The sequence below is a fragment of the Sinohyriopsis cumingii genome, chromosome 16 (assembly GCF_028554795.1).
Source record: "Sinohyriopsis cumingii isolate HCF-2022 chromosome 16, ASM2855479v2, whole genome shotgun sequence".
In the NCBI taxonomy this organism is placed as follows: Eukaryota; Metazoa; Mollusca; class Bivalvia; order Unionida; family Unionidae; genus Sinohyriopsis; species Sinohyriopsis cumingii.
In genome coordinates this window covers 39,159,792-39,182,942 of record NC_142976.1, presented here as the reverse complement: position 1 = coordinate 39,182,942, position 23,151 = coordinate 39,159,792, and the positions used below count along the sequence as shown (strand labels likewise).

The following is a 23,151-nucleotide window of genomic DNA, read 5'->3' as shown; positions in this document are numbered from 1 at the left end:
AACACACTCATTAGGGTTCACAAATATATATATATACAACTATTTGAGAAAAGCAGAGCTAAATGCTATAAACTTAATGTACAAGTTGATTGATTGCTTGCTTGCTTGATTGATTGATTGATTGACCGATTGATTGTACACTGCACCAGCAGTGTAAGGCTTTTAAGTACCACATAACAGATTATATGTAAGATGCATGATTCAATATTAACCGTGACAATAAATGCATTAAAGGCAAGGTGATGAGATAGTGAAGGTAATATATGAGGATTTTTTAATTAATGGGGAATGTAAATGGTGTGTGTCAAAGAATAATTAGATTTAAAAAAAGGTATTTTATATGATGACATAGATGTTACATAATAATACCCAAAGTGAGAACATAAATGTTCTATTTTAGAATAGATGCTTATTTCTTTCAAGATATTTAAGATGCAAGACAAGTTTACTGTATAAAAAATGTGATGAACGCTATAGTAATGATTGTGTGTAGATTGGAGATTGAAACAATCATGAAGTGCTTAAAAGTCAATGGTTCATTGCAAGAAATGCACTCAGTTGGGTCGTCGCCTTTTAGTATGCAGGAGTGGTTATATAAGTACGACCAATTTGAATTCTTGAAATGACTACCTTATACCTCATCAGTGTATGGTATTTCAAAATCAGATGGTTTTGAGGATAGAGCCATTTTAGCAGTGCAATTTACTTTTTCATTACCTTTAATACCAACATGGCAAGGTAAACATCAATATTGTGGGAGGTACACAGCTCGGAATGTTTCTTGAGAGTATGAGAGTATCAGTCATTCATGAATTTTTCAACTTGTGTAGTGACTGGAGTACTGAGAGTAAATCAGAGAGTTAAAATACGTTTGCTTTTGACATATTTAAGGGCAAGTTCTATTGCTCTAATTTTGGCTAAAAAAATCAATGCACCATCTGGCACATGAACCTATGTAGGCTGCTGCAGCCTTTTCCTCATCCTTTGACCCATCACTATAAATTCTTGAGTAATTATTAGATTCGGTTAGGAGTCCAGGATAAGAGTTGAGAATGGTGGAAGGGTTTGTCTAAGATATTTTCCCATCGTTTATCGTAAAAAGTATTTTTGGTTGTTTAAGTAGCCAGAGAGGTGTTTCGAGAATGGACATTGTCTGGATTTTAGAAAGGACAATTTCTTTATTGTCAAGGCTGGATGAGATTCTAATGCCAAAGGTAGGTATGGCATTTGGTTTGTTTTAGTATACTGTTTTGTATATGGATTGGAATACAGTTGAAAAAGCAGGGTTCAAAGGGTTTGAACTTATTTCAAAGTATACTATATAGAAAGCATGGATCTCTATTGATCAACATTGGTGGCTTGTTCACTTCAGTGAGAAGACTTTTGCATGGGAATGTACTAAATGCTTCCAGAGCGAATTCCTTGATGGTAAATTGGGTCAAGCAAGTTTAGTATCACTTTCTGGCTGAACCATAAACAACACAAACATAGTCCAGTCTGGATCGAATACAAATTCTATATAAATTGAAGATGACTTTTCTACCAGCACCTGTACATGTGTTCTACTACCTTAAGTAAATCTAATGATAAAAGGTATGGATATACAACAGCCTGAAAATGAAAAACATCTTGGCATTATGATAGACAATATCTTGTGCTGAAAAATACAAGTTGATAAGGTCATTAAGAAAAGTTAATTCACTGCTTGAACAGAATAAAATCTTATCTCCCTCAAGAATAGAGAAAGATATTCTACAATGCATATATCATTACACACCTAGAATATTGTTGTTCTATCTAGGGTAATAGTGGTTTAGAAAATCTGGAAAGATTACTGAAAATTTGAAAAAGAGCAGCTAGAGTTATTCTTGATGCTGATTTAGATATACCATCAACAAGTCTTTTTAAAACCCTAAAGTGGCTTCAATTTCAGCAAGAACTCAATTTCAGAAGGGTTTACTAGTCTATAAATCCTTACATGGTTTGTTAACATTTGTTAAAAATGTACATATGTATGAACTAAGATTCATCTCAACAAACAAGTTATATTGACCTAAACCAAATTCAGAGTTTTATAAAAATAGTTTTGCTTTTTCTGGAACCAAACTATGGAATTCCATACCACCTTATATAAAGTCAGCTGACACATGCTAAACTTCTAAAAAGATTCTTAGTCAACATCTACAGAAACAATAATTTGTATGATTTTATTTAATTCAATACTACTACTTTTTACAACGTTGTTATCATTTACTCACCTATAATGTTTTACACGTTTGCTACTACTATTTATATGAATCCTGTATGTACTCATCCTTGAAGCCTTGTACATATTTTATTGTAGCAGTATATCAATTGTTGAGTTTTTAACAGAATTTGTTGTCTAAAGACACATCTTGTACAAACTGAACATTATATATAAATATATATATATATATATATATATATATATATATATATATATATATATATATATATATATATATATATATATATATATATATATTTATACAAATGCCATTGTAGAAGGCCTCATGGAAGATTGGTCAGTTGACCAAATGAGCTTCTTCTTTAAATAAAGTCATTATTATTATTATTATTATTATTATTATTATATCTAGAGATTTCAAGCATTTAGTATTCAAGTTCTTTATGTGTAGAATAAAGGTGATTTTTCTGCCTAAAAACTTTGTTTCCTCAGCAACTGCTATAGGTGTTCTGTCCAGCATGAATTTAGGTTTATTATCATATCTTCATAACTGACAAAAATGCATACATACTATTGTTTTATTTTTAGAATTTGCAGCCATTGCCATTGACCCAATTTTAATCTTGTTCATATTTGTTGTAGCTGTCTTTCAGTTGTATGCATGTGCTTTGATCGATAACACATTAGGAAATCAACAACAGATAGGGAGCAATCCACACCACCTGGGTGGATATCACACCCATGACCCTTGTTTAGGAGTCCAACACTTTAGCAATTCAGCTACCACAGCTCCCTAAATGCAAAAACTTATGGTGGACACAAAGCCAGCAGAACAGTGATCCCTATGTTTCCCTAAGATTTGCAGGTGAGACATCCATCAATCTCAATTAAGCAAGCACCTTTCTTGTGGGGTCACTTTTTTCACTTTCCTGAGGTGGTTACTTCAGAGTTTATTTAAACTCTGTGTACCATGCTACAGATATTGTTCCAACTGTAATAGTAAAATGCCACCTCCAGAAAGTTTAATACTAGCTTGATAAAGCTCAGAATAAATAAGGTACACATATATTTTACTATACTATTTTACTGAGCACATAACTATGCATAACAAAACCTTATTCGCCTTGATCAAACATTTACTGTACATTTGTGCTAACAATATTTGCACACGGTGTGGAATAGAAAAGTAAAAGTATAAAAAATATATATTTAAAAAATGCTTAGAAGAATTTTTAAAAATCATTTAAATAATGTGAAAATCTAGACAGGCCTTCTACTTGTACAGAAACATGCCAACAGATTTTTTTTATAGGTCAGTTTGCTTTTGCATAATCATGCAAATAATTCCTCTGGGCAGATGGACAGGTGAATGTACTAATGGATTGATAGAAAGAAACTGGGCATAAAAACTTTGGTATATTTCAACTTACTTTGTGATTGGGTCCCTCTGGTAATTTGTTGGACATGGTATATCAATACATGTGAACTCTCCACGAGTATTGAAGCACATTTTCTCTGGACCACAATCAATACTGAACTCAATGCATTCATCTATATCTGAAACAAGCATCATAACATCATGTGATAAAGGCCATATATTACATCATGTGATACAGGCCATATAATACATCATGTGATATGGGCCATATAATACATCATGTGATATGGGCCATATAATACATCATGTGAAATGGGCCATATAATATATCATGTGATATGGGCCATATAATACATCATGTGATATGGGTCATATATTACATCATGTGATATGGGCCATATAATGCATCATGTGATATGGGCCATATAATGCATCATGTGATACAGGCCATATATTACATCATGTGATATGGGCCATATAATACATCATGTGATATGGGCCATATAATGCATCATGTGATATGGGCCATATAATACATCATGTGATATGGGCCATATAATACATCATGTGATATGGGCCATATAATACATCATAGCATAAACAAACATTTTCCACTATGCATCTGAACATTACATCATAAGGACTATCACAATGTAACATAAAATATATAATGTTAAATGTCATAAGGAACATGTATCACAGTGTGACATAAAACCCAATAAACATTACCTGGTATCAAGTAATATGACTTACATAAATCAGCAGAACTCAGACTTGTAATCATCTTAATAAAATGTGTAAAACTTACTGAAAATACAATATGACACTTGTCCCAGTCTTGATATCTCTAAATACCAAGGCTGTCAAACTTTGCTTTTCTATCTTATAAACTGAGGCTTTGCTGGCCTATGTGTACAGGACTGCTTTTCTATTTGTGTAAACTGAAGCTTTACTGGCCTATGTACACATGACTGCTTTTCTATTTGTGTAAAGTCATGCTTTGCTGGCCTATGTACATGGGGCTGCCTTTCTATTTATGTAAAGTGAGGCTTTACTGGCCTATGTGTACAGGATTGCCATTTTACTTATATAAACTGAAGCTTTACTGGCCTATGTACACAGGACTGCTTTTCTATTTGTGTAAAGTGAGGTTTTACTGGGCTTTGCATGTAGGGTCGATACACATATATAATCTAAGGTCAACAGTCCCAGGCATCCGAGGATTGATTCTATAACAAAACTGTTATGCAGCATATTCTTTTCTGATACCATAACTACAGCCAAAGCTACCCTAACAGTCACTGTCAAAGCTACCCTAATGGTCACTATCAAAGCTACCCTAATGATCAGTTGCTACTCTAATGGTCACTGTGAAAGCTACTAAACTGGTCACTGTCAAAGCTACCCTAATGGTCACTACAAAAGCTACCTTACTGGTCAGTTGCTACACTAATGGTCACTGTGAAAGCTACCCTATTGGTAAGTGTGAAAGCTACCCTAATGGTGACTATGAAAGCTATCCTAATGGTCACTGTCGAAGCTACCCTAATGGTCACTGTGAAAGCTACCCTAATGGTTAGTGTAAAAACTTCCCTAATGGTCACTGTCAAAGCTATGCTAATGGTGACTATGAAAGCTCTTCTAACGGTCACTGTCAAAACTACTCTAATGGTCAGTTGCTACTCTAATGGTCATTGCGAAAGCTACCCTAATGGTTAGTCTGAAAGCTACCCTAATGATCACTATAAAAAAGCTACCATAATGGTCAGTTGCTACTCTAATTGTCACTGTGAAAGCTACCCTAGTCATTAGTGTGAAAGCTACCCTAATGGTCACTGACAAAGCTACCCTAATAGTCACTGTCAAAGCTACCCTAATGGTCACTATCAAATCTACCCTAATGGTCACTGTCAAAGCTACCCTAATGGTCAGTTGCTACTCTAATGGTCACTATGAAAGCTACCCTAATGGTTAATGTGAAAGCTACCCTAATGGTCACTGTCAAAGCTACCCTAATGGTCACGTCAAAGCTACCCTAATGGTGACTGTCATAGCTACCCTAATGGTCACTATGAAAGCTACCCTAATGGTCATTGTCAAAGCTACCCTAATGGTCACTGTCAAAGCTACCCTAATGGTCAGTTGCTACTCTAATTGTCACTGTGAAAGCTACCCTAATTGTTAGTGTGAAAGCTACACTAATGGTCACTGTCAAAGCTACCCTAATGTTCACTATGAAAGATATCCTAATGGTCACTGTCAAAACTACTCTAATGGTCAGTTGCTACTCTAATGGTCACTGTGAAAGCTACTCTAATGGTTAGTCTGAAAACTACCCTAATGATCACTGTAAAAAGCTACCATAATGGTCAGTTGCTACTCTAATTGTCACTGTGAAAGCTACCCTAGTTGTTAGTGTGAAAGCTACCCTAATGGTCACTGACAAAGCTACCCTAAATAGTCAAGTTAAATTGTCATCCTTATTACCCACTCTTTCAGTGTGTGTTTCTGATGATGACCATACTAAATGTTTTTATCAGAAAAAAACAAAACAGTACAAAACAATCAACATTATTATGATTCTTTCAGCAGGGTCAGCTGGCTTCATTGATTCAAGTTTGTCAAGATGGATTATATTATGTCTGGTCAGAAGTAATTCAGAAAAGAAGGGAAATTTTGTCATTTTTGACCATCCTAATAATTGGGTCAATGAAAATCTTCCTGATCTGAAGTAAAAACTCCTGAACAAATGTTTGCAAATCTCTTAATCTGTCCTAGGCTAACCTCTCTATTCTGTCAGATTGTGTGATATAAACCAAAACATATTACACACAAAATAGTCTGAGGGAAAGCATGTAGAAATCAATCAATGAAAACCCATTTCTACCTGAATTTATTAATTATAAATTAATATCATGGTGAATTCTTTCAAAAGGAAAATATGCCTAAAAAAATAAACTAAAAAAATAAACAACAATAATAATAATAATAATAATAATGAAAATACTGAAAATTGGTGCAATGTCTTTGATCAACAACCAAGTTTGAAATGTGAACCTATATAGAAAGGTAACTGTGTACAAAGGTCATTTTGGCCTTTTCTTATGTGTGACTGCTCAAGACATGTTTTGCTCTGAAAATGTGAATGAATAAAGTGAAACCTGCTTTTAACAAAATCAGATTTGAGATTTTTTCTCTCCTAATATAATTAGATATTAATTACATTCCAATTAATTAGAGAATCATCCATTTTTGCTTTTCTCAAAAGATTATTTTGATAAACAAATTTCACTGTTACCCCGGATGAACAAACTCTTACCCCGACAAGTGTGTCTATGTTAAGATTGCTGTTGTTGTTGGGTTTAATGCCATTTTTCAGCACACAATAGGCTATGTATGGCGGCCAGTATTAATGGTGGAGGAAGAACCATGGAAAACCCCAGGTAGAACCACCGACCCACAAGAAGCTACTGGCAAGCTTTCTCACATACCCACATTGGCTGCATCCTAGACTCGAACCCACGCAGACAGTGGTGAGAGGCAGTGATCTGTAATGGAGAGCACTTTAGACCACTTGGCCACTCGGGGCCCCATCTATGTTAAGATGGTGTATATCCTGGAGTCCGAAGACAATGCCATTAACCCACTGCATGGACACTACCATGACACAAGTGTAAACCCTTTATATAACCCACTGCATAGACACTACCATGACACAAGTGTAAATCATTTATATAACCCACTGCATGGACACTACCCTGACACAAGTGTAAATCATTTATATAACCCACTGCATGGACACTACACTGACACAAGTGTAAATCATTTAAATAACCCACTGCATGGACACTACAATGACACAAGTGTAAATCATTTATATAACCCACTGCATGGACACTACACTGACACAAGTGTGATGAACCCTTTATATAACCCACTATATTAGTTATATTACCATGGTAACTATCTCTATCCTGGGACAGCATTAACATGTGGACACTGATACTGGTACAACTCACAATATTACTGCAGTTGTCTGAGCTGAGCACCTACCCTGGAAATTGTCCCCATCTTGGAGCAATGAGTAACCTTTGTGTCACTGGCATTACCCAATATTTAAATAGATTTTTGTGAACTTACCCTGAAAAGTATATCCATTTTGGGAAAACACCTACCTTGACAGGCATATATGCCCCAGAACCTTGTTTAACCTGAGTCATGCCAGTATGACTGCAGTATTATAATAAATGCATGAACACTTACTAAGATAAGGGTCTCCATCTGGAATGCTGTGTAACATGTATGACACTGACAAAAGGTATTACCCCAAATTAATGTGTCCTAGGGAACACTGATCCCCTGTGTGAATACAGTTGTGTAGACACTTAGTGATGAGTGTTTCCATCCTGGGAAAATGCATAACTTAGGGGACATTGACAAAGGTATGACCTACTATGTTAATATTGCTGTGTAGAGGACACTTACTGATGAGTGTGTCCAACTGAAACAATATGTAACATGGAAACACTGGCAATGGTATGACTCTTGTGTTATTTCACTTGTGCAAGTGGACCCATTATCAATGGAAGGGGTGTGGTGGGGGTAAGGCAATGGCATCACCAAAATGTGTCAGTACAGTTGTGTGAACACTTAGCCTGGCATATGTGTACACTTGGAGCAGCGTGCAGCCTGTGGGATGTTACAATGGTGTGGCATGCTGTGTTAGTACAGCTGTGTGAATAGTTACCCTGACATGTGTGTCCATCCTGGGACAGTGAGTAACCTGGTGGACACTGGCACTGGTATGATCCTACTGTGTTAGTACAGTTGTGTTGACACACTCCAAGGTCTTCTACACACTCATCAATATCTACAATACAACATAATGCTTATTATATACACATACTATCTATATACTAGAGATATTATCCCTATAGTTAGGTATAATCAATCTTTAGGATTTGTGTACAGACCTGGTGCATCCTCCATGTGTCCATCAATTAAACACTCATAAACAGCTGATCAAAGCTACTCATATGATTATTTAGTAATTATAACTGGACTTAACAAATTATCACATTTTGTGCAAGGTCTAGGTAGGTTACGTGTTTGAAGCCATCATTACACAATATATTTAACACATAAATTTTTCATACTTGGTATTAACAAATCCAAATAGTTCAAGATAGCATTTTCATTAGAAGCAATAAAACAAAGAGACCAACTGAACTCAATAGGAAATCAAACTAAATATAGAGTTTGGAGGAATAATGTTAATAAACTGATACGCCAAGCCAAACAAGTGCACTACAAAAAAGTGCTGGATGAAAACAAAATAACCCAAAAGCTATCTGGAAAGTGTTTACATGGTTTGGTGCAGGCAAATGTAAGAGTGAAACTGAAATTTTATCCATCAATCATGAGGGCATTAATACTGATAATTCAGCTTGACATCTCAAATATTTTAACAACTTTTTGTTCAAATTGCTGATAAACTTAAAGAACCCAGAACTTCATCTGATCATCTGGAACTCAAACACTTGTGCTAAAAAACTCCAAACAACACAAAGTCTGAAATTCCTGAAATGAGTCCAGAATTTGTGTTGAAATATATTTTAAAAAATGGATGTTTGTAAGCTACAGGACTTGATATGATTGGACCAAGGCTACTAAAGGTAGCTTCACCTGCAATTGTAGAGCTTTCATTTGCAATGCAAGCATTAGGTCTAATAAATTTCCACAAACATGGAAAACTGCCAAGGTTATACCATTGCATAAAGCAGGAACAAAAGATGATGTGAATAACTACAGACCCATCTCTATCCTTCCTTGTCTCTCCAAATTACTAAAGAAACACGTACATGATTCTTTTCTCAACTGTTTGAACACTTACAATCTTATTCATGATAATCAGTCTGGCTTTCGCCAGAATCACTCCTGTTAAACTGCACTTGTATCTTTGATTGATAAATGTCTGAAAGCATTAGATCAAGGAGAAATGGTAGGCACTATTATGGTTGATTTTCGTAAAGATTTTGATCTTGTAGACCATGAAATTTTGCTTTTATAAACTAAAAATCTATCAATGCATTGAAAACTCCCTAAACTATTTTACTTCTTACTTAAAAGATAGAGTGCAAAAAGTATCTTTAAATGGTAAACCTTCTGAAAGTAAAAATATTAATTGTGGAGTACCACAGGGCTCTATCCTTGGATCTCTGTTATTCATTCTATTTATCAACAATTTATCTCTTAAGATTGGAACTTCAATGTGTTCATCTGACCTCTATGCAGATGATACTACACTGTCTGAGATGGGTAAAACCAAAATGGTACTTGAAAATAACTTACAAGATGCTCTCAACAGACTAAAAGTATATGGTGCAAGGAAAACACTATGATTATAAATACAGAAGAAGAAAAAAACTAAAGCCCTACTAGTTACAATGCAATGAAAATGAGCAAGGCTAGATAGCAACAAACTCCAGGTTCTATTTGACAATGTGAGCCTTAATATACCTCATGATAAAATTCTTGGTGTATTCATAGATAACAATCTTACTTGGTCTATTCACATTAAACATGCTTCAAAAAAGGTTAATTCTTATCTTTGGTCACTATGGAAAATCAAAGCATACATTCCTCTTCAGTATAGGGTCATCTTTTATAAAAGTTATATTAAGCCATATCTGGACAATTGTAATGTAATGGGGTAATACCTCTGATTCAAACATAACAACACTTTTAAGACTCCAAAAGAGGGCTTGCCATTTAATTCTAGATCAATGTATATACAATTTTCAGGACACAATGAATACTATAAAGGTTTTAACAATACGTGAAAGAATATTTCTTTGAAAGGCCAAATTGATGTATAAAGTATCCAGAAAAGACATTCCTGTCTATCTAAGCAATATCTTACACCAAAGAGATCCTGATGGTACTCCAAATTTAAGGTTCATAAGAAGTAAAAATTACATCATACCAAAGCCAAAGAAGGAATTATTTAAAAAATCTTTTCAATATACTGGTCCACTGGTATAGAACAACATTCCCAGTGACATAAGGCAGGTTCCTAGCATTTTTTTTTTCATAGTTAATGTCTTAAATGGATGAAATCTTTAGAAAATTGAACAGTTCTAGTACAAAAAATACCACATGATTTTTTGTAATTTTCCATCATTTTCAAAGTTTAATTTTTCAATGCAGGATGATATTTTATGTTTTATATATGTTTATGTTTTCAAAGATGCCTGTGCATGTGATCCAGGCTTGATACTTTGAATTTTAAAATTACTTAATTATTTAGTGTCAAGCCAGACTCTTCACATCATGTTGTATATACTGAAAATATTGTACATAACAGATAGAAGGCCTCAAGGTAGATTAGTTCTGTAACTAACTGAGTTACCTTCTCTAAATAAAGTCTTATTATACTGGTATATACAAATCCAATGGCTTAGATAACTTTTCTGACATGTATTTGCATGGTTGTATGGTTCATTCATTTTTATCCTGGTATCAACAAATACAATGGTTCAAATAACTTTTCATACTGGTATTTACGAATTCCAAATGGTTCATATAACTTTTTCATATTGGTCTTAACAAAACAAAATGGTTCATACAAATTTTTGTTATAAAAAAATCCAGATAGTTCATAATAATTTTTTCATATTTGCATAAACAAATTTTGTCATAAAAACACTAATGTGACATTCACTTCAAAATATTTTATACAGCAGTAAAGTTATTCAACCATCATAAAAAAATATTCATATCTTGATGTTGACATATTGGTTTTAGATGGAACAACAACCACTGTGGTTCTGCTCAGGTCTTGGGCAAATATGGAAAATGTATGTACTAATAAAATCAAAAGACATTTAATTTATCCCAAAACAAAATAAATTTATTTAGAGACAAAAGAAAAATGCTTTATTCACTCATGACATGAATGGATTAACTTGACAAACAAAGGAAGCAATCGAAGTAGAAGGATTACAGCAGATGACATGATCTGACAGTGGCACTTTTAGCTTGGTGTTAAGGCTTTAATAATTGAAATTCAATATAGCACCAACAGGAACCTTTATAGTAACTATGAAATCAAGTCACTCAGAAACCGAAACCTTTACAGTGACTATGGAATCAAGTCACCCAGAAACAGGAACCTTTACAGTGACTATGGAATCAAGTCACCCAGAAACATGAACCTTTACAGTGACTATGGAATCAAGTCACCCAGAAACGTGAACCTTTACAGTGACTATGGAATCAAGTCATCCAGAAATAGGAACCTTTACCATGACTATGGAATCAAGTCACACAGAAACATAAACCTTTATAGTGACTATGGAATCAAGTCACTCAGAAACTGAAACCTTTACAGTGACTATGGAATCAAGTCACCCAGAAACAGGAACCTTTACAGTGACTATGGAATCAAGTCATTCAGAAACATGAACCTTTACAGTGACTATGGAATCAAGTCACCCAGAAACGTGAACCTTTACAGTGACTATGGAATCAAGTCACCCAGAAACAGGAACCTTTACAGTGACTATGGAATCAAGTCATTCAGAAACATGAACCTTTACAGTGACTAAGGAATCAAGTCACCCAGAAACATGAACCTTTACAGTGACTATGGAATCAAGTCACCCAGAAACAGGAACCTTTACAGTGACTATGGAATCAAGTCATTCAGAAACATGAACCTTTACAGTGACTAAGGAATCAAGTCACCCAGAAACATGAACCTTTACAGTGACTATGGAATCAAGTCATCCAGAAATAGGAACCTTTACCATGACTATGGAATCAAGTCACACAGAAGCATAAACCTTTATAGTGACTATGGAATCAAGTCACTCAGAAATAGGAACCTTTACAGTCACTACAGAATTAACTCACCCAGAAAAGTAGCCCTTTCAGTTACTATGGAATTAACTCACTCTGAAATAGGATCCTTTATGCTGATTATGGAATTAACTCACCCATGTAAAGGAACCCGTACAATAATTATAGACTTAACTCACCCAAATAAAAGAACCTTTACAGTGACTATAGAATTAACTCATCTAGAAACATGAACCTCCTTTACTGTGACTATAGAATTAACTCACCCAGAAAATGATAGTAACTTCTTAAGAGACCAAGACATACAAAAGACAATACAAATTAGCTCCTTAGACAAATGAATGAATTGACTTGCTACAATGAAAGCAGGGTGAGAACATACACGTATCATTATGACATTATCAGTGCTTTGCTGTGTTTTTTCAACATAGAAACAATAAGAACTGCTGAACTAGGCATCTCCATGACTGCTTCCTTTACAGCAGATTCTCATAATTGGGGCTTGTATATTATATTACTGAAGGATCAACAATGTTGCCATTAGGTCTTCTTTACCTTTGTCTTTAATACATTCTCTATACAATTATTGCTCAATCCGGGTTAAACAATAGACAACAGATGTTTGCTCAGTCATCTGGGAAAAAACACAGCTTCAAATGGTTGTCTAAAAGAGTTGCTCACCCAAATTTATATATTTATTCACTGTATTTATATAATATTTTTATATTAATATGTATGCTTCATTTTACAAAAGGGGGATGAGGGTGGGGTGGGTGTGGAGAATAAACAGAAATCATGTGCTGGTGCATTACATACCTATACAGCTATGAATTTTAGAGTTATACTGGAATCCCAGAGGACACCATTTTTGACCATTACTAGTGGACATATAATTAATGTGCAGAAAACTGTCTGACAGAGATCTAGGATTTCGAAGGCGTGGGGAAAAGTTGACTTCATTTGTGGAAATTACTCGGCTAGGCTCCAAGAATTCCAGCCCTAAAATTGGAGAAAAAAATTAAAATTTAGCTTGCTTTATCAATTACAATTATTTTATAAATTTTACTCACACATTAATAGTTCCATCTACTTCTCATATAAGAAATTTTATTTCAATTTAATTTCACTCTCAAAGTGAATATCCATATTCAAGATGGCATTATTAAAATCCTTTTATTACTGGACTTTTTTTTATATGTCAAAAATAACGCTTAGGATAGAATTTATTTCATTGGATTATTTTATCTGACTGATTTAAAAAGATGAACTTGCATACATATTTTTATGTCTTTTAAAATTATCAAGCTTAGGTCAACAAATTATTTAATATTTATTATGTCTACTTGCCCTTGATTTATATTTAATTTTTTAGATCATTATAGATCATATTAAAATATTTCTTACAGACTTTTGTCACTACTTATTCAGTGTCAGTTAGCAAAGAAAGAAAATGAGGGGTAATGTACCAGCACAAGACTTCCGGTCAAACAGGAGAACTTGTCCAGGGGGACAAACACAATCAAATCCACCTGCAGTATTTTGACATTTGTAAGCACACACATCCTTATGTTCCTCACATTCATTTATATCTGCAAGAAAAGTTTAATCAATGTTTTTCTTCTGTGATAAATCCATGGCTCTAAGCTGATAATGTGATAAATCCATGGGTCTAAACTAATATGTGCTAAATCCATGGATCTAAGCTGATAATGTGCTAAATCCATGGATCTAAGCTGATAATGTGCTAAATCCATGGATCTAAACTAATATGTGATAAATCCATGGCTCTAAGCTGATAATGTGCTAAATCCATGGATCTAAACTAATATGTGATAAATCCATGGCTCTAAGCTGATAATGTGCTAAATCCATGGGTCTAAACTAATATGTGATAAATCCATGGGTCTAAGCTGATAATGTGCTAAATCCATGGGTCAAAGCTGATAATGTGCTAAATCCATGGATCTAAGCTGATAATGTGCTAAATCCATGGATCTAAGCTAATAATGTGCTAAATCCATGGATCTAAACTAATATGTGCTAAGTCCATGGATCTAAACTAATATGTGATAAATCCATGGGTCTAAACTGATAATGTGATAAATCCATGGATCTAAGCTGATAATGTGATAAATCCATGGGTCTAAACTGATAATGTGATAAACCCATGGGTCTAAACTGATAATGTGATAAATCCATGGATCTAAACTGATAATGTGAGAAATTCATGGGTCTAAGCTGATAATGTGCTAAATCCATGGGTCTAAACTAATATGTGATAAATCCATGGCTCTAAGCTGATAATGTGCTAAATCCATGGATCTAAACTAATATGTGATAAATCCATAGCTCTAAGCTGATAATGTGCTAAATCCATGGGTCTAAACTAATATGTGATAAATCCATGGATCTAACTGATAATGTGCTAAATCCATAGTTCTAAGCTGATAATGTGCTAAATCCATGGATCTAAGCTGATAATGTGATAAATCCATGGATCTAAGCTGATAATGTGCTAAATCCATGGATCTAAACTAATATGTGCTAAATCCATGGATCTAAACTAATATGTGATAAATCCATGGCTCTAAGCTGATAATGTGCTAAATCCATGGGTCTAAACTAATATGTGATAAATCCATGGGTCTAAACTAATATGTGATAAATCCATGGGTCTAAACTGATAATGTGATAAATCCATGGATCTAAGCTGATAATGTGATAAATCCATGGGTCTAAACTGATAATGTGATAAATCCATGGATCTAAACTGATAATGTGATAAATCCATGGATCTAAGCTGATAATGTGAGAAATTCATGGGTCTAAACTGATAATGTGATAAATCCATGGGTCTAAACTGATAATGTCATAAATCCATGGATCTAAGCTGATATTGTGATAAATACATGGATCTAAACTGATAATGTGATAAATCCATGGATCTAAGCTGATAATGTGATATATCCATGGGTCTAAACTGATAATGTGATAAATCCATGGATCTAAACTGATAATGTGATAAATCCATGGATCTAAGCTGATAATGTGAGAAATTCATGGGTCTAAACTGATAATGTGATAAATCCATGGGTCTAAACTGATAATGTCATAAATCCATGGATCTAAGCTGATATTGTGATAAATACATGGATCTAAACTGATAATGTGATAAATCCATGGATCTAAACTGATAATGTGATGAATTCATGGGTCTAAACTGATAATGTGATAAATCCATGGATCTAAGCTGATAATGTGCTAAATCCATGGGTCTAAACTAATATGTGATAAATCCATGGCTCTAAGCTGATAATGTGCTAAATCCATGGATCTAAACTAATATGTGCTAAATCCATGGATCTAAGCTGATAATGTGCTAAATCCATGGGTCTAAACTAATATGTGATAAATCCATGGCTCTAAGCTGATAATGTGCTAAATCCATGGGTCTAAACTAATATGTGATAAATCCATGGCTCTAAGCTGATAATGTGCTAGATCTATGGATCTAAGCTGATAATGTGAGAAATCCATGGGTCTAAGCTGATAATGTGAGAAATTCATGGGTCTAAACTGATAATGTGATAAATCCATGGGTCTAAACTGATAATGTCATAAATCCATGGATCTAAGCTGATATTGTGATAAATACATGGATCTAAACTGATAATGTGATAAATCCATGGATCTAAGCTGATAATGTGATAAATCCATGGGTCTAAACTGATAATGTGATAAATCCATGGATCTAAACTGATAATGTGGTAAATCCATGGATCTAAGCTGATAATGTGAGAAATTCATGGGTCTAAACTGATAATGTGATAAATCCATGGGTCTAAACTGATAATGTGATAAATCCATGGATCTAAGCTGATATTGTGATAAATACATGGATCTAAACTGATAATGTGATAAATCCATGGATCTAAACTGATAATGTGATGAATTCATGGGTCTAAGCTGATAACACTGGTCAACAGTGAAATCATTACTGACTTGAAAAGGCCCTAATCTGTAGTATTTTGGTGTGCCGAACACGAATATAACCGTGAAAAATTTGTATTGGCTCTCGTTTTGAAGATATTCATATACCTCATTTTCTATGTTTCACTGTGTAAATTTCTCCAGTAGGACTGCAGCAACATCCGGAATAATGATGTAACATTGCATAATACCATCATGCTCACATCATCCACAGTTGATTGCATCATTTTCTGATGCAATGCAATACTAATGCCATGCGGCTGCTGAAGTAAGTTGACGTCAGCAGTGTACTATACATGTGTAGGCCTATTATACTAATGCCAGGCGGCTGCTGAAGCTGACGTAAGCAGTGTACTATATAAAGCCCAATCAGATAGGTTCAGCATTTAAAATATTTTAGACGTTGTGCGAGACAGTTCAAGCTACTGTTACATAAAACTTATTATTTTATCCATTTACGTACAATAAAGAACAGTAATGCCTCGAAAGTGTGTTAATACCGCGGACAATTTTTGCTATATTTGTGGGGAAGTGACATTTGCCAACCAGAAGAAAAGTATCAATTATCAAGTGAAGAAGGCATATCATCTTTACTTCGGATGCAAGGTTGGTGACCAAGACAAGCCTTGGGCTCCGCATATATGCTGTGCTACATGTACAACACAGCTTTCACAGTGGTTGAATTGCAAAAGGTCATCAATGCCGTTTGCAGTCCCAATGGTGTGGAGAGAGCCAAGCAACCACCTAAATGACTGTTACTTCTGCTTGGTTCCTCCTCTTTCCGGCGGAATAACGAAGCGAAAGAAGTCGAGAATAGTCTACCCAAACATTCCGTCTGCATTGAGACCAGTTCCACATGGTGAGGGACTTCCTATTCCAGAACCTCCAGCAGAATATTCTCTTGATTCATCTGACGAAGACAAAGGTGAGTCGACCTGTTCTTCTCCTGGTCCATCAGCATGCAGTGATCCAGATTTTCACTGTGGTGCATCATCAACCCCACACAGAATAACACAGGAAGAACTAAATGACCTGATTCGTGATTTGGACTTATCAAAGAACAAGGCAGAATTGCTAGGATCAAGACTCCAACAATGGAATCTTCTAGAAGAAGATGTCACAATTACTGCATATCGAAAGCGCCACCAGCAATTGGAGCCTTTCTTCAGAAAGGAAAGTAATCTGATATTCTGTTCCGATATTGAGGGCCTCATGAATGCTTTAAAAATCACTCATGACCCACAAGAATGGAGACTATTTGTGGACTCTTCGAAACTGAGTCTCAAGGCTGTGCTTTTGCACAATGGAAACATTCTTCCATCTATTCCAGTAGCGTATGCTGTCCACATGAAAGAGACATACGATAACTTAAGGCAGCTACTGAATTCCATTGAGTATAACAAGTACAGCTGGCACCTCTGTGGTGATTTGAAGGTAGTTGCCCTTTTAATGGGACTGCAGCAAGGATATACAAAATACATGTGTTTCTTATGCGAGTGGGATAGCCGTGCAAGGGAAATGCACTACATGAGGAAGGAATGGACTCACAGGCAGAATGTAGCCATTGGAGAGAAGAATATCCAACACCCAGCTCTGGTTGAGGCTCAGAAAATCTTGCTACCACCCCTTCACATCAAACTAGGTTTGATGAAGAACTTCGTGAAAGCCATTGACCGGACTTTGCCAGCATTCCGATACCTGCATGAAAAATTCCCTCGACTCAGCGAAGCAAAGATTAAAGAGGGAGTATTTGTGGGTCCTCAGATTCGAGAGCTTTTCAAAGATGACCGGTTCAACAACTTGCTGGAAGGTGACGCGAAACAAGCATGGAATGCTTTTCGCCTAGTTTCTACAAACTTCCTCGGAAATGTTAGGGCAGAAAACTATAAAGAACTAGTAGAAGACATGTTGATGAAGTATAAGAAACTTGGCTGCAATATGTCTCTAAAGATTCACTTCCTTCATTCCCATTTGGATTTCTTTCCTAGCAACTGTGGTATTGTTAGTGATGAACACGGCGAACGTTTTCATCAAGATATCGCAACAATGGAACAAAGATACCAGGGAAAATGGTCCACTACAATGCTGGCTGACTACTGCTGGACACTCCTCAGAGATGCTCCCGAACAGCTGTACAAGAGACAGGCGAAGAAATCTAAGATGTAGTCAATGACTTGATTTTTTATAGGTAGGCTATTACAGTTGACCTTTTACTATTGGAATGCATTTCGTTATGTAAACATTAATTTCTTGCAGATTACAAAAAAACTAGAGCCAATTTTGCAATTTGACTGTCATATTCGTGTTCAGCACATAAAAATTGATAAGAATTGACTAATTTTATTTCAGTAACATGACTTTTGTAAAAATTTGTTGTCCAGTGTAATGTGATAAATCCATGGATCTAAGCTGATAATGTGCTAAATCCATAGTCTAGAAGGATAAATTGTGTTACTAAATAATAGTAGGGATAAAGTAGGGCCTAATTTTGTTTTACAAGAGCACTGGTAATGGTATGGAATAACATATGCATACCATATGTCAAAAAGTAACTATTATGCAGTAAATACATGGAGTAATATTATACATTAACTGTCTTTTATGTTAAACTCACTGGTCAGATAACCAGGTACTATGATATGTAGTCCTTTGAACTACAAGCTATTTCATTGGTAAAGGACATCAGTATGCACTTTGACAGCTGCTTCACAACATTTGCTATACTTATGGATGTCATGGTCTTATCAATAAGATTGGCATTTTCCCTTTAGCGATGTTGATTCTGAGTCTCATGATTTGACTCAAGTTATTTTGTGCAAACCATTTTTCTTCTTTAAGACTCAATGACCTCAACTTTTGACCTATTGGCTAAACAATTATTAGGTGCCTTTCTTGTCTCAGATGCAAGTCACACACAAAGCTTGTCTTGGCTATGGTTTGAGGCATAGCAATTGAGTGATTTTGTGGAAGCTGATTTTCTTCTTGGAATCCATGTGACCTTGACCTTTGACCTTTTAACTTAAAGATAAATAAGCCTTTTCCTTGTGTCAGCTACAAGGCATTCACAAAGTTTCATCAAAGTAAATATAAAAAACCAAGTTACTATGCAGAAACCAAACCTTTTCTTGGTGTCACTTGACCATGACGTTTGACCTCATCAAAAAGCTAACTTTCTTATTTAAATGTAATGCAAACCATTTACAAACTTTGGTAAACATATTTGATATACAAAACAGGTTATTATGTGGAAACAGCTTACATTTCTTCACTGTATATCACCCTGACCTCTGACCTTTAAAGTCCAAAGTCAATAGACTTATTAAAAACCTCAGATGCACTGATACTTACAAAGTGTGGTCATGACAAATAATACAAAATACATATTATTATGCAGAAACAAAATAAAGACAGATGTACAGACATACAACATAACATGATATACTGTGCCCATATCTGAAGAAGAAACTCATTTGCAGAATATGCCTTATCTCTATAAAGCCTTCTACAACTGTGCATATAAAATATACACTTTTTACAAGTTTATGTGTCTTTAGACAACAAAGCTGTTAAGTGAAATAACTGATCTACCACTAAAATAAAACAAATACATGACATTATAAATACATTACACAGTCTTGGATTAAGTGGGAAGAACAGTAACTGGAAAGACTTTTTAATCATACTTTACCTGTGTAACATGATTGAATGTCCCTGGTTTTTTCTATTTGCCTGCTCATCCAACCTACCAACCATATCCACATTTGGCTTATCAACATGGCAGAGATACATGTATAGTACAAGTCACACAGGTCATGTATGCAAATTTAGTCATACTAAATATAAATTCTTGTTTTAATATTTAATACTAACTTTGTTTAACTTAAGTCTATTCAATCCTGATTATTGAATACTCTGCACCTTAAGTGTCACCAAGAAACTTCCAGGTGCAAATTATTGATGGCTATGTAGTTTTACAATGGCAGCTAGTTACTAAGCTAGATCAAGAATAGAGCATGTCAAGTTTAATCATCACAATGTAGGGTAGTATGAGTTTTTTAATCAGCCTCATAGTGCTTGACATTCAATCCAGATTGTACCGGATCACACCTATAGGTTCATCTCATCAAAAAAAAAATTCAACATACTTTAACATTGATTTTGCTGTATGTACTTCTCGGGACATGTAAAAAAAATTCCTGTGTGTGTAAATAATGATCTCCCTAAAGGAATATAGATGTATGAGAAACCGAATATAGCGAATAATTGTCATTTAAAGGTATGTAGTATCAAATTCTAAAAAATGACACCCATTACTGAAATATTTGAATACATTCATGACCTATCACTTTTAATAGCTCCATCCACTCACTGCAATCACTTATGGACGTCATCATAGTCTATAAATAGCCTTTGTCAGTCATCTCTTGGAGATTTAACTATCTTACAATGTGACAGGTGGGTAGAGTAAGCAATCTGCTAGATCCACAACACCTGACCTCATGCCCCTCCCCTTTAATATAGATTTAAGTCAGTCAGTGCTTTGTATATCAACAGATGTCCCCATATTATATCAAACAGATGTCCCCATATCATATCCAACAGTTTCATATTCAACCATCAACAGGGTAAGAAGGTAAAATGACCTATAGCCCAACATTAACTTCACAGTGTAAGAGGGTAAAATGACCTATAGCCTAACATTAACTTCACAGTGTAAGAGGGTAAAATGACCTATAGCCCAACATTAACTTCACAGTGTAAGAGGGTAAAATGACCTATAGCCTAACATTAACTTCACAGTGTAAGAGGGTAAAATGACCTATAGCCTAACATTAACTTCACAGTGTAAGACCGTAAAATGACCTATAGCCTAACATTAACTTCACAGTGTAAGACTCGTAAAATGACCTATAGCCCAACATTAACTTCACAGCGTAAAATGATAAATAGCCTGAGATTAACTTCACAGGATTTTTGGGGTGATTGGGAATGGCACCTGGACCCATCATTTCTGGAGAAAAAAGTGTTCACATTCAAACAAAGCATCAAAAGTTAATTGCTAAAATTTGAAATTCTGCACAATTATGAAATATCTTACACAAGGACTACATACCAGATATGGTGTATGTATGTAATATAGAAGATAAAGGAAACACATGTAAACTCCTTAAAACATTAGATTGATTTTTGTTAAATAAACTGCAACCTCTCAATAAGTCCAAGATTTTCTTGGATGGAACATCATCATACAATAATGGGTTTGATGTTTTGAAGTTTGTTTGTGAAGTGCTTAAGCAGAACATTTTGTACAAATGTTGTGAATGTACATGAGTGGTATGTGTATATTTTTAAAATGAAAGTTGTTTTCTACAATTTCCTAACACATGAAAATTGTTTTTGGAGCATATGGATTACAAATTTAAAAACAAGATCATATGCAACTTGGACATCAAAACAATGTATGCCAAACTTGTAATGGCTGACAGCTGTAACAGACCCATAGATTTTGTGGACATGCCATGAAATATAACTGTGAAAATACATTGTGTGGGATTGGCAGTCAGCAATCTTGAATGCAAAAAGAACCCCAAAAGAAAAATGATACTCAGTTTGTATATGTACTCACCCAGACAAAGTATATATGTACTCACCCAGACAAGCAATACTCACCCACACAAGGTGTATATGTACTCATGCAGACAAGGTGGATATGTATTCACCCACACAAGATATATATGTACTCACCCAGACAAGGTGTATACATACTCACGTAGACAAGGTGTATATGTACTCACCAACACAAGGTGTATACATACTTACCAAGACAAGGTGTATACATACTCACCCACACAAGGTGCATACATGCTCACCCACATAAGGTGCATACATGCTCACACACACAAGGTGTATATGTACTCACCCAAACAAGGTGTATATGTACTCACCCAGACAAGGTGTATATGTACTCACCCACACAAGGTGTATATGTACTCATTCAGACAAGGTGTATATATACTCACCCACACAAGGTGTATCCATACTCACCCAGACGAGATGTATATGTACTCACCCAGACATGGTGTATACATACTCACCCAGACAAGGTGTATATGTACTCACCCACACAAGGTGTATCCATACTCACCCAGATGAGGTGTATATGTACTCACCCAGACAAGGTGTATATGTACTCACCAAAACAAGGTGTATCCATACTCACCCAGACAAGGTGTATATGTACTCACCCAGACAAGGTGCATATGTACTCACCCAGACAAGGTGCATATGTACTCACCCAGACAAGGTGTATATGTACTCACCCACACAAGGTGTATCCATACTCACCCAGATGAGGTGTATATGTACTCACCCAGACAAGGTGTATATGTACTCACCAAAACAAGGTGTATCCATACTCACCCAGACAAGGTGTATATGTACTCACCCAGACAAGGTGTATATGTACTCACCCAGACAAGGTGCATATGTACTCACCCAGACAAGGTGTATATGTACTCACCCACACAAGGTGTATCCATACTCACCCAGATGAGGTGTATATGTACTCACCCACACAAGGTGTATCCATACTCACCCAGATGAGGTGTATATGTACTCACCCAGACAAGGTGTATATGTACTCACCAAAACAAGGTGTATCCATACTCACCCAGACAAGGTGTATATGTACTCACCCAGACAAGGTGTATAT

General features: G+C 35.3%; 1 protein-coding gene across 2 annotated transcripts in view; it reads right to left on the bottom strand.

Annotated features, from left to right (window-relative positions):
• The window catches only part of LOC149780249 (hemicentin-1-like), a 118,476-nt gene that overhangs the window by 1,444 nt on the left and 93,881 nt on the right, over nt 1–23,151 (bottom strand). The window contains exons 31-34 of one of the 2 annotated variants that reach the window (XM_089937033.1): nt 13,916–14,038; nt 13,266–13,448; nt 8,335–8,457; nt 3,640–3,766 (exon numbers count right to left, since the gene is read on the bottom strand). In XM_089937033.1, coding sequence (XP_089793159.1) covers nt 3,640–3,766; nt 8,335–8,457; nt 13,266–13,448; nt 13,916–14,038 — 556 coding nt within the window. The remainder of the gene's footprint in view (nt 1–3,639; nt 3,767–8,334; nt 8,458–13,265; nt 13,449–13,915; nt 14,039–23,151) is intronic. The other variant, XM_089937034.1, reaches the window with a different exon arrangement.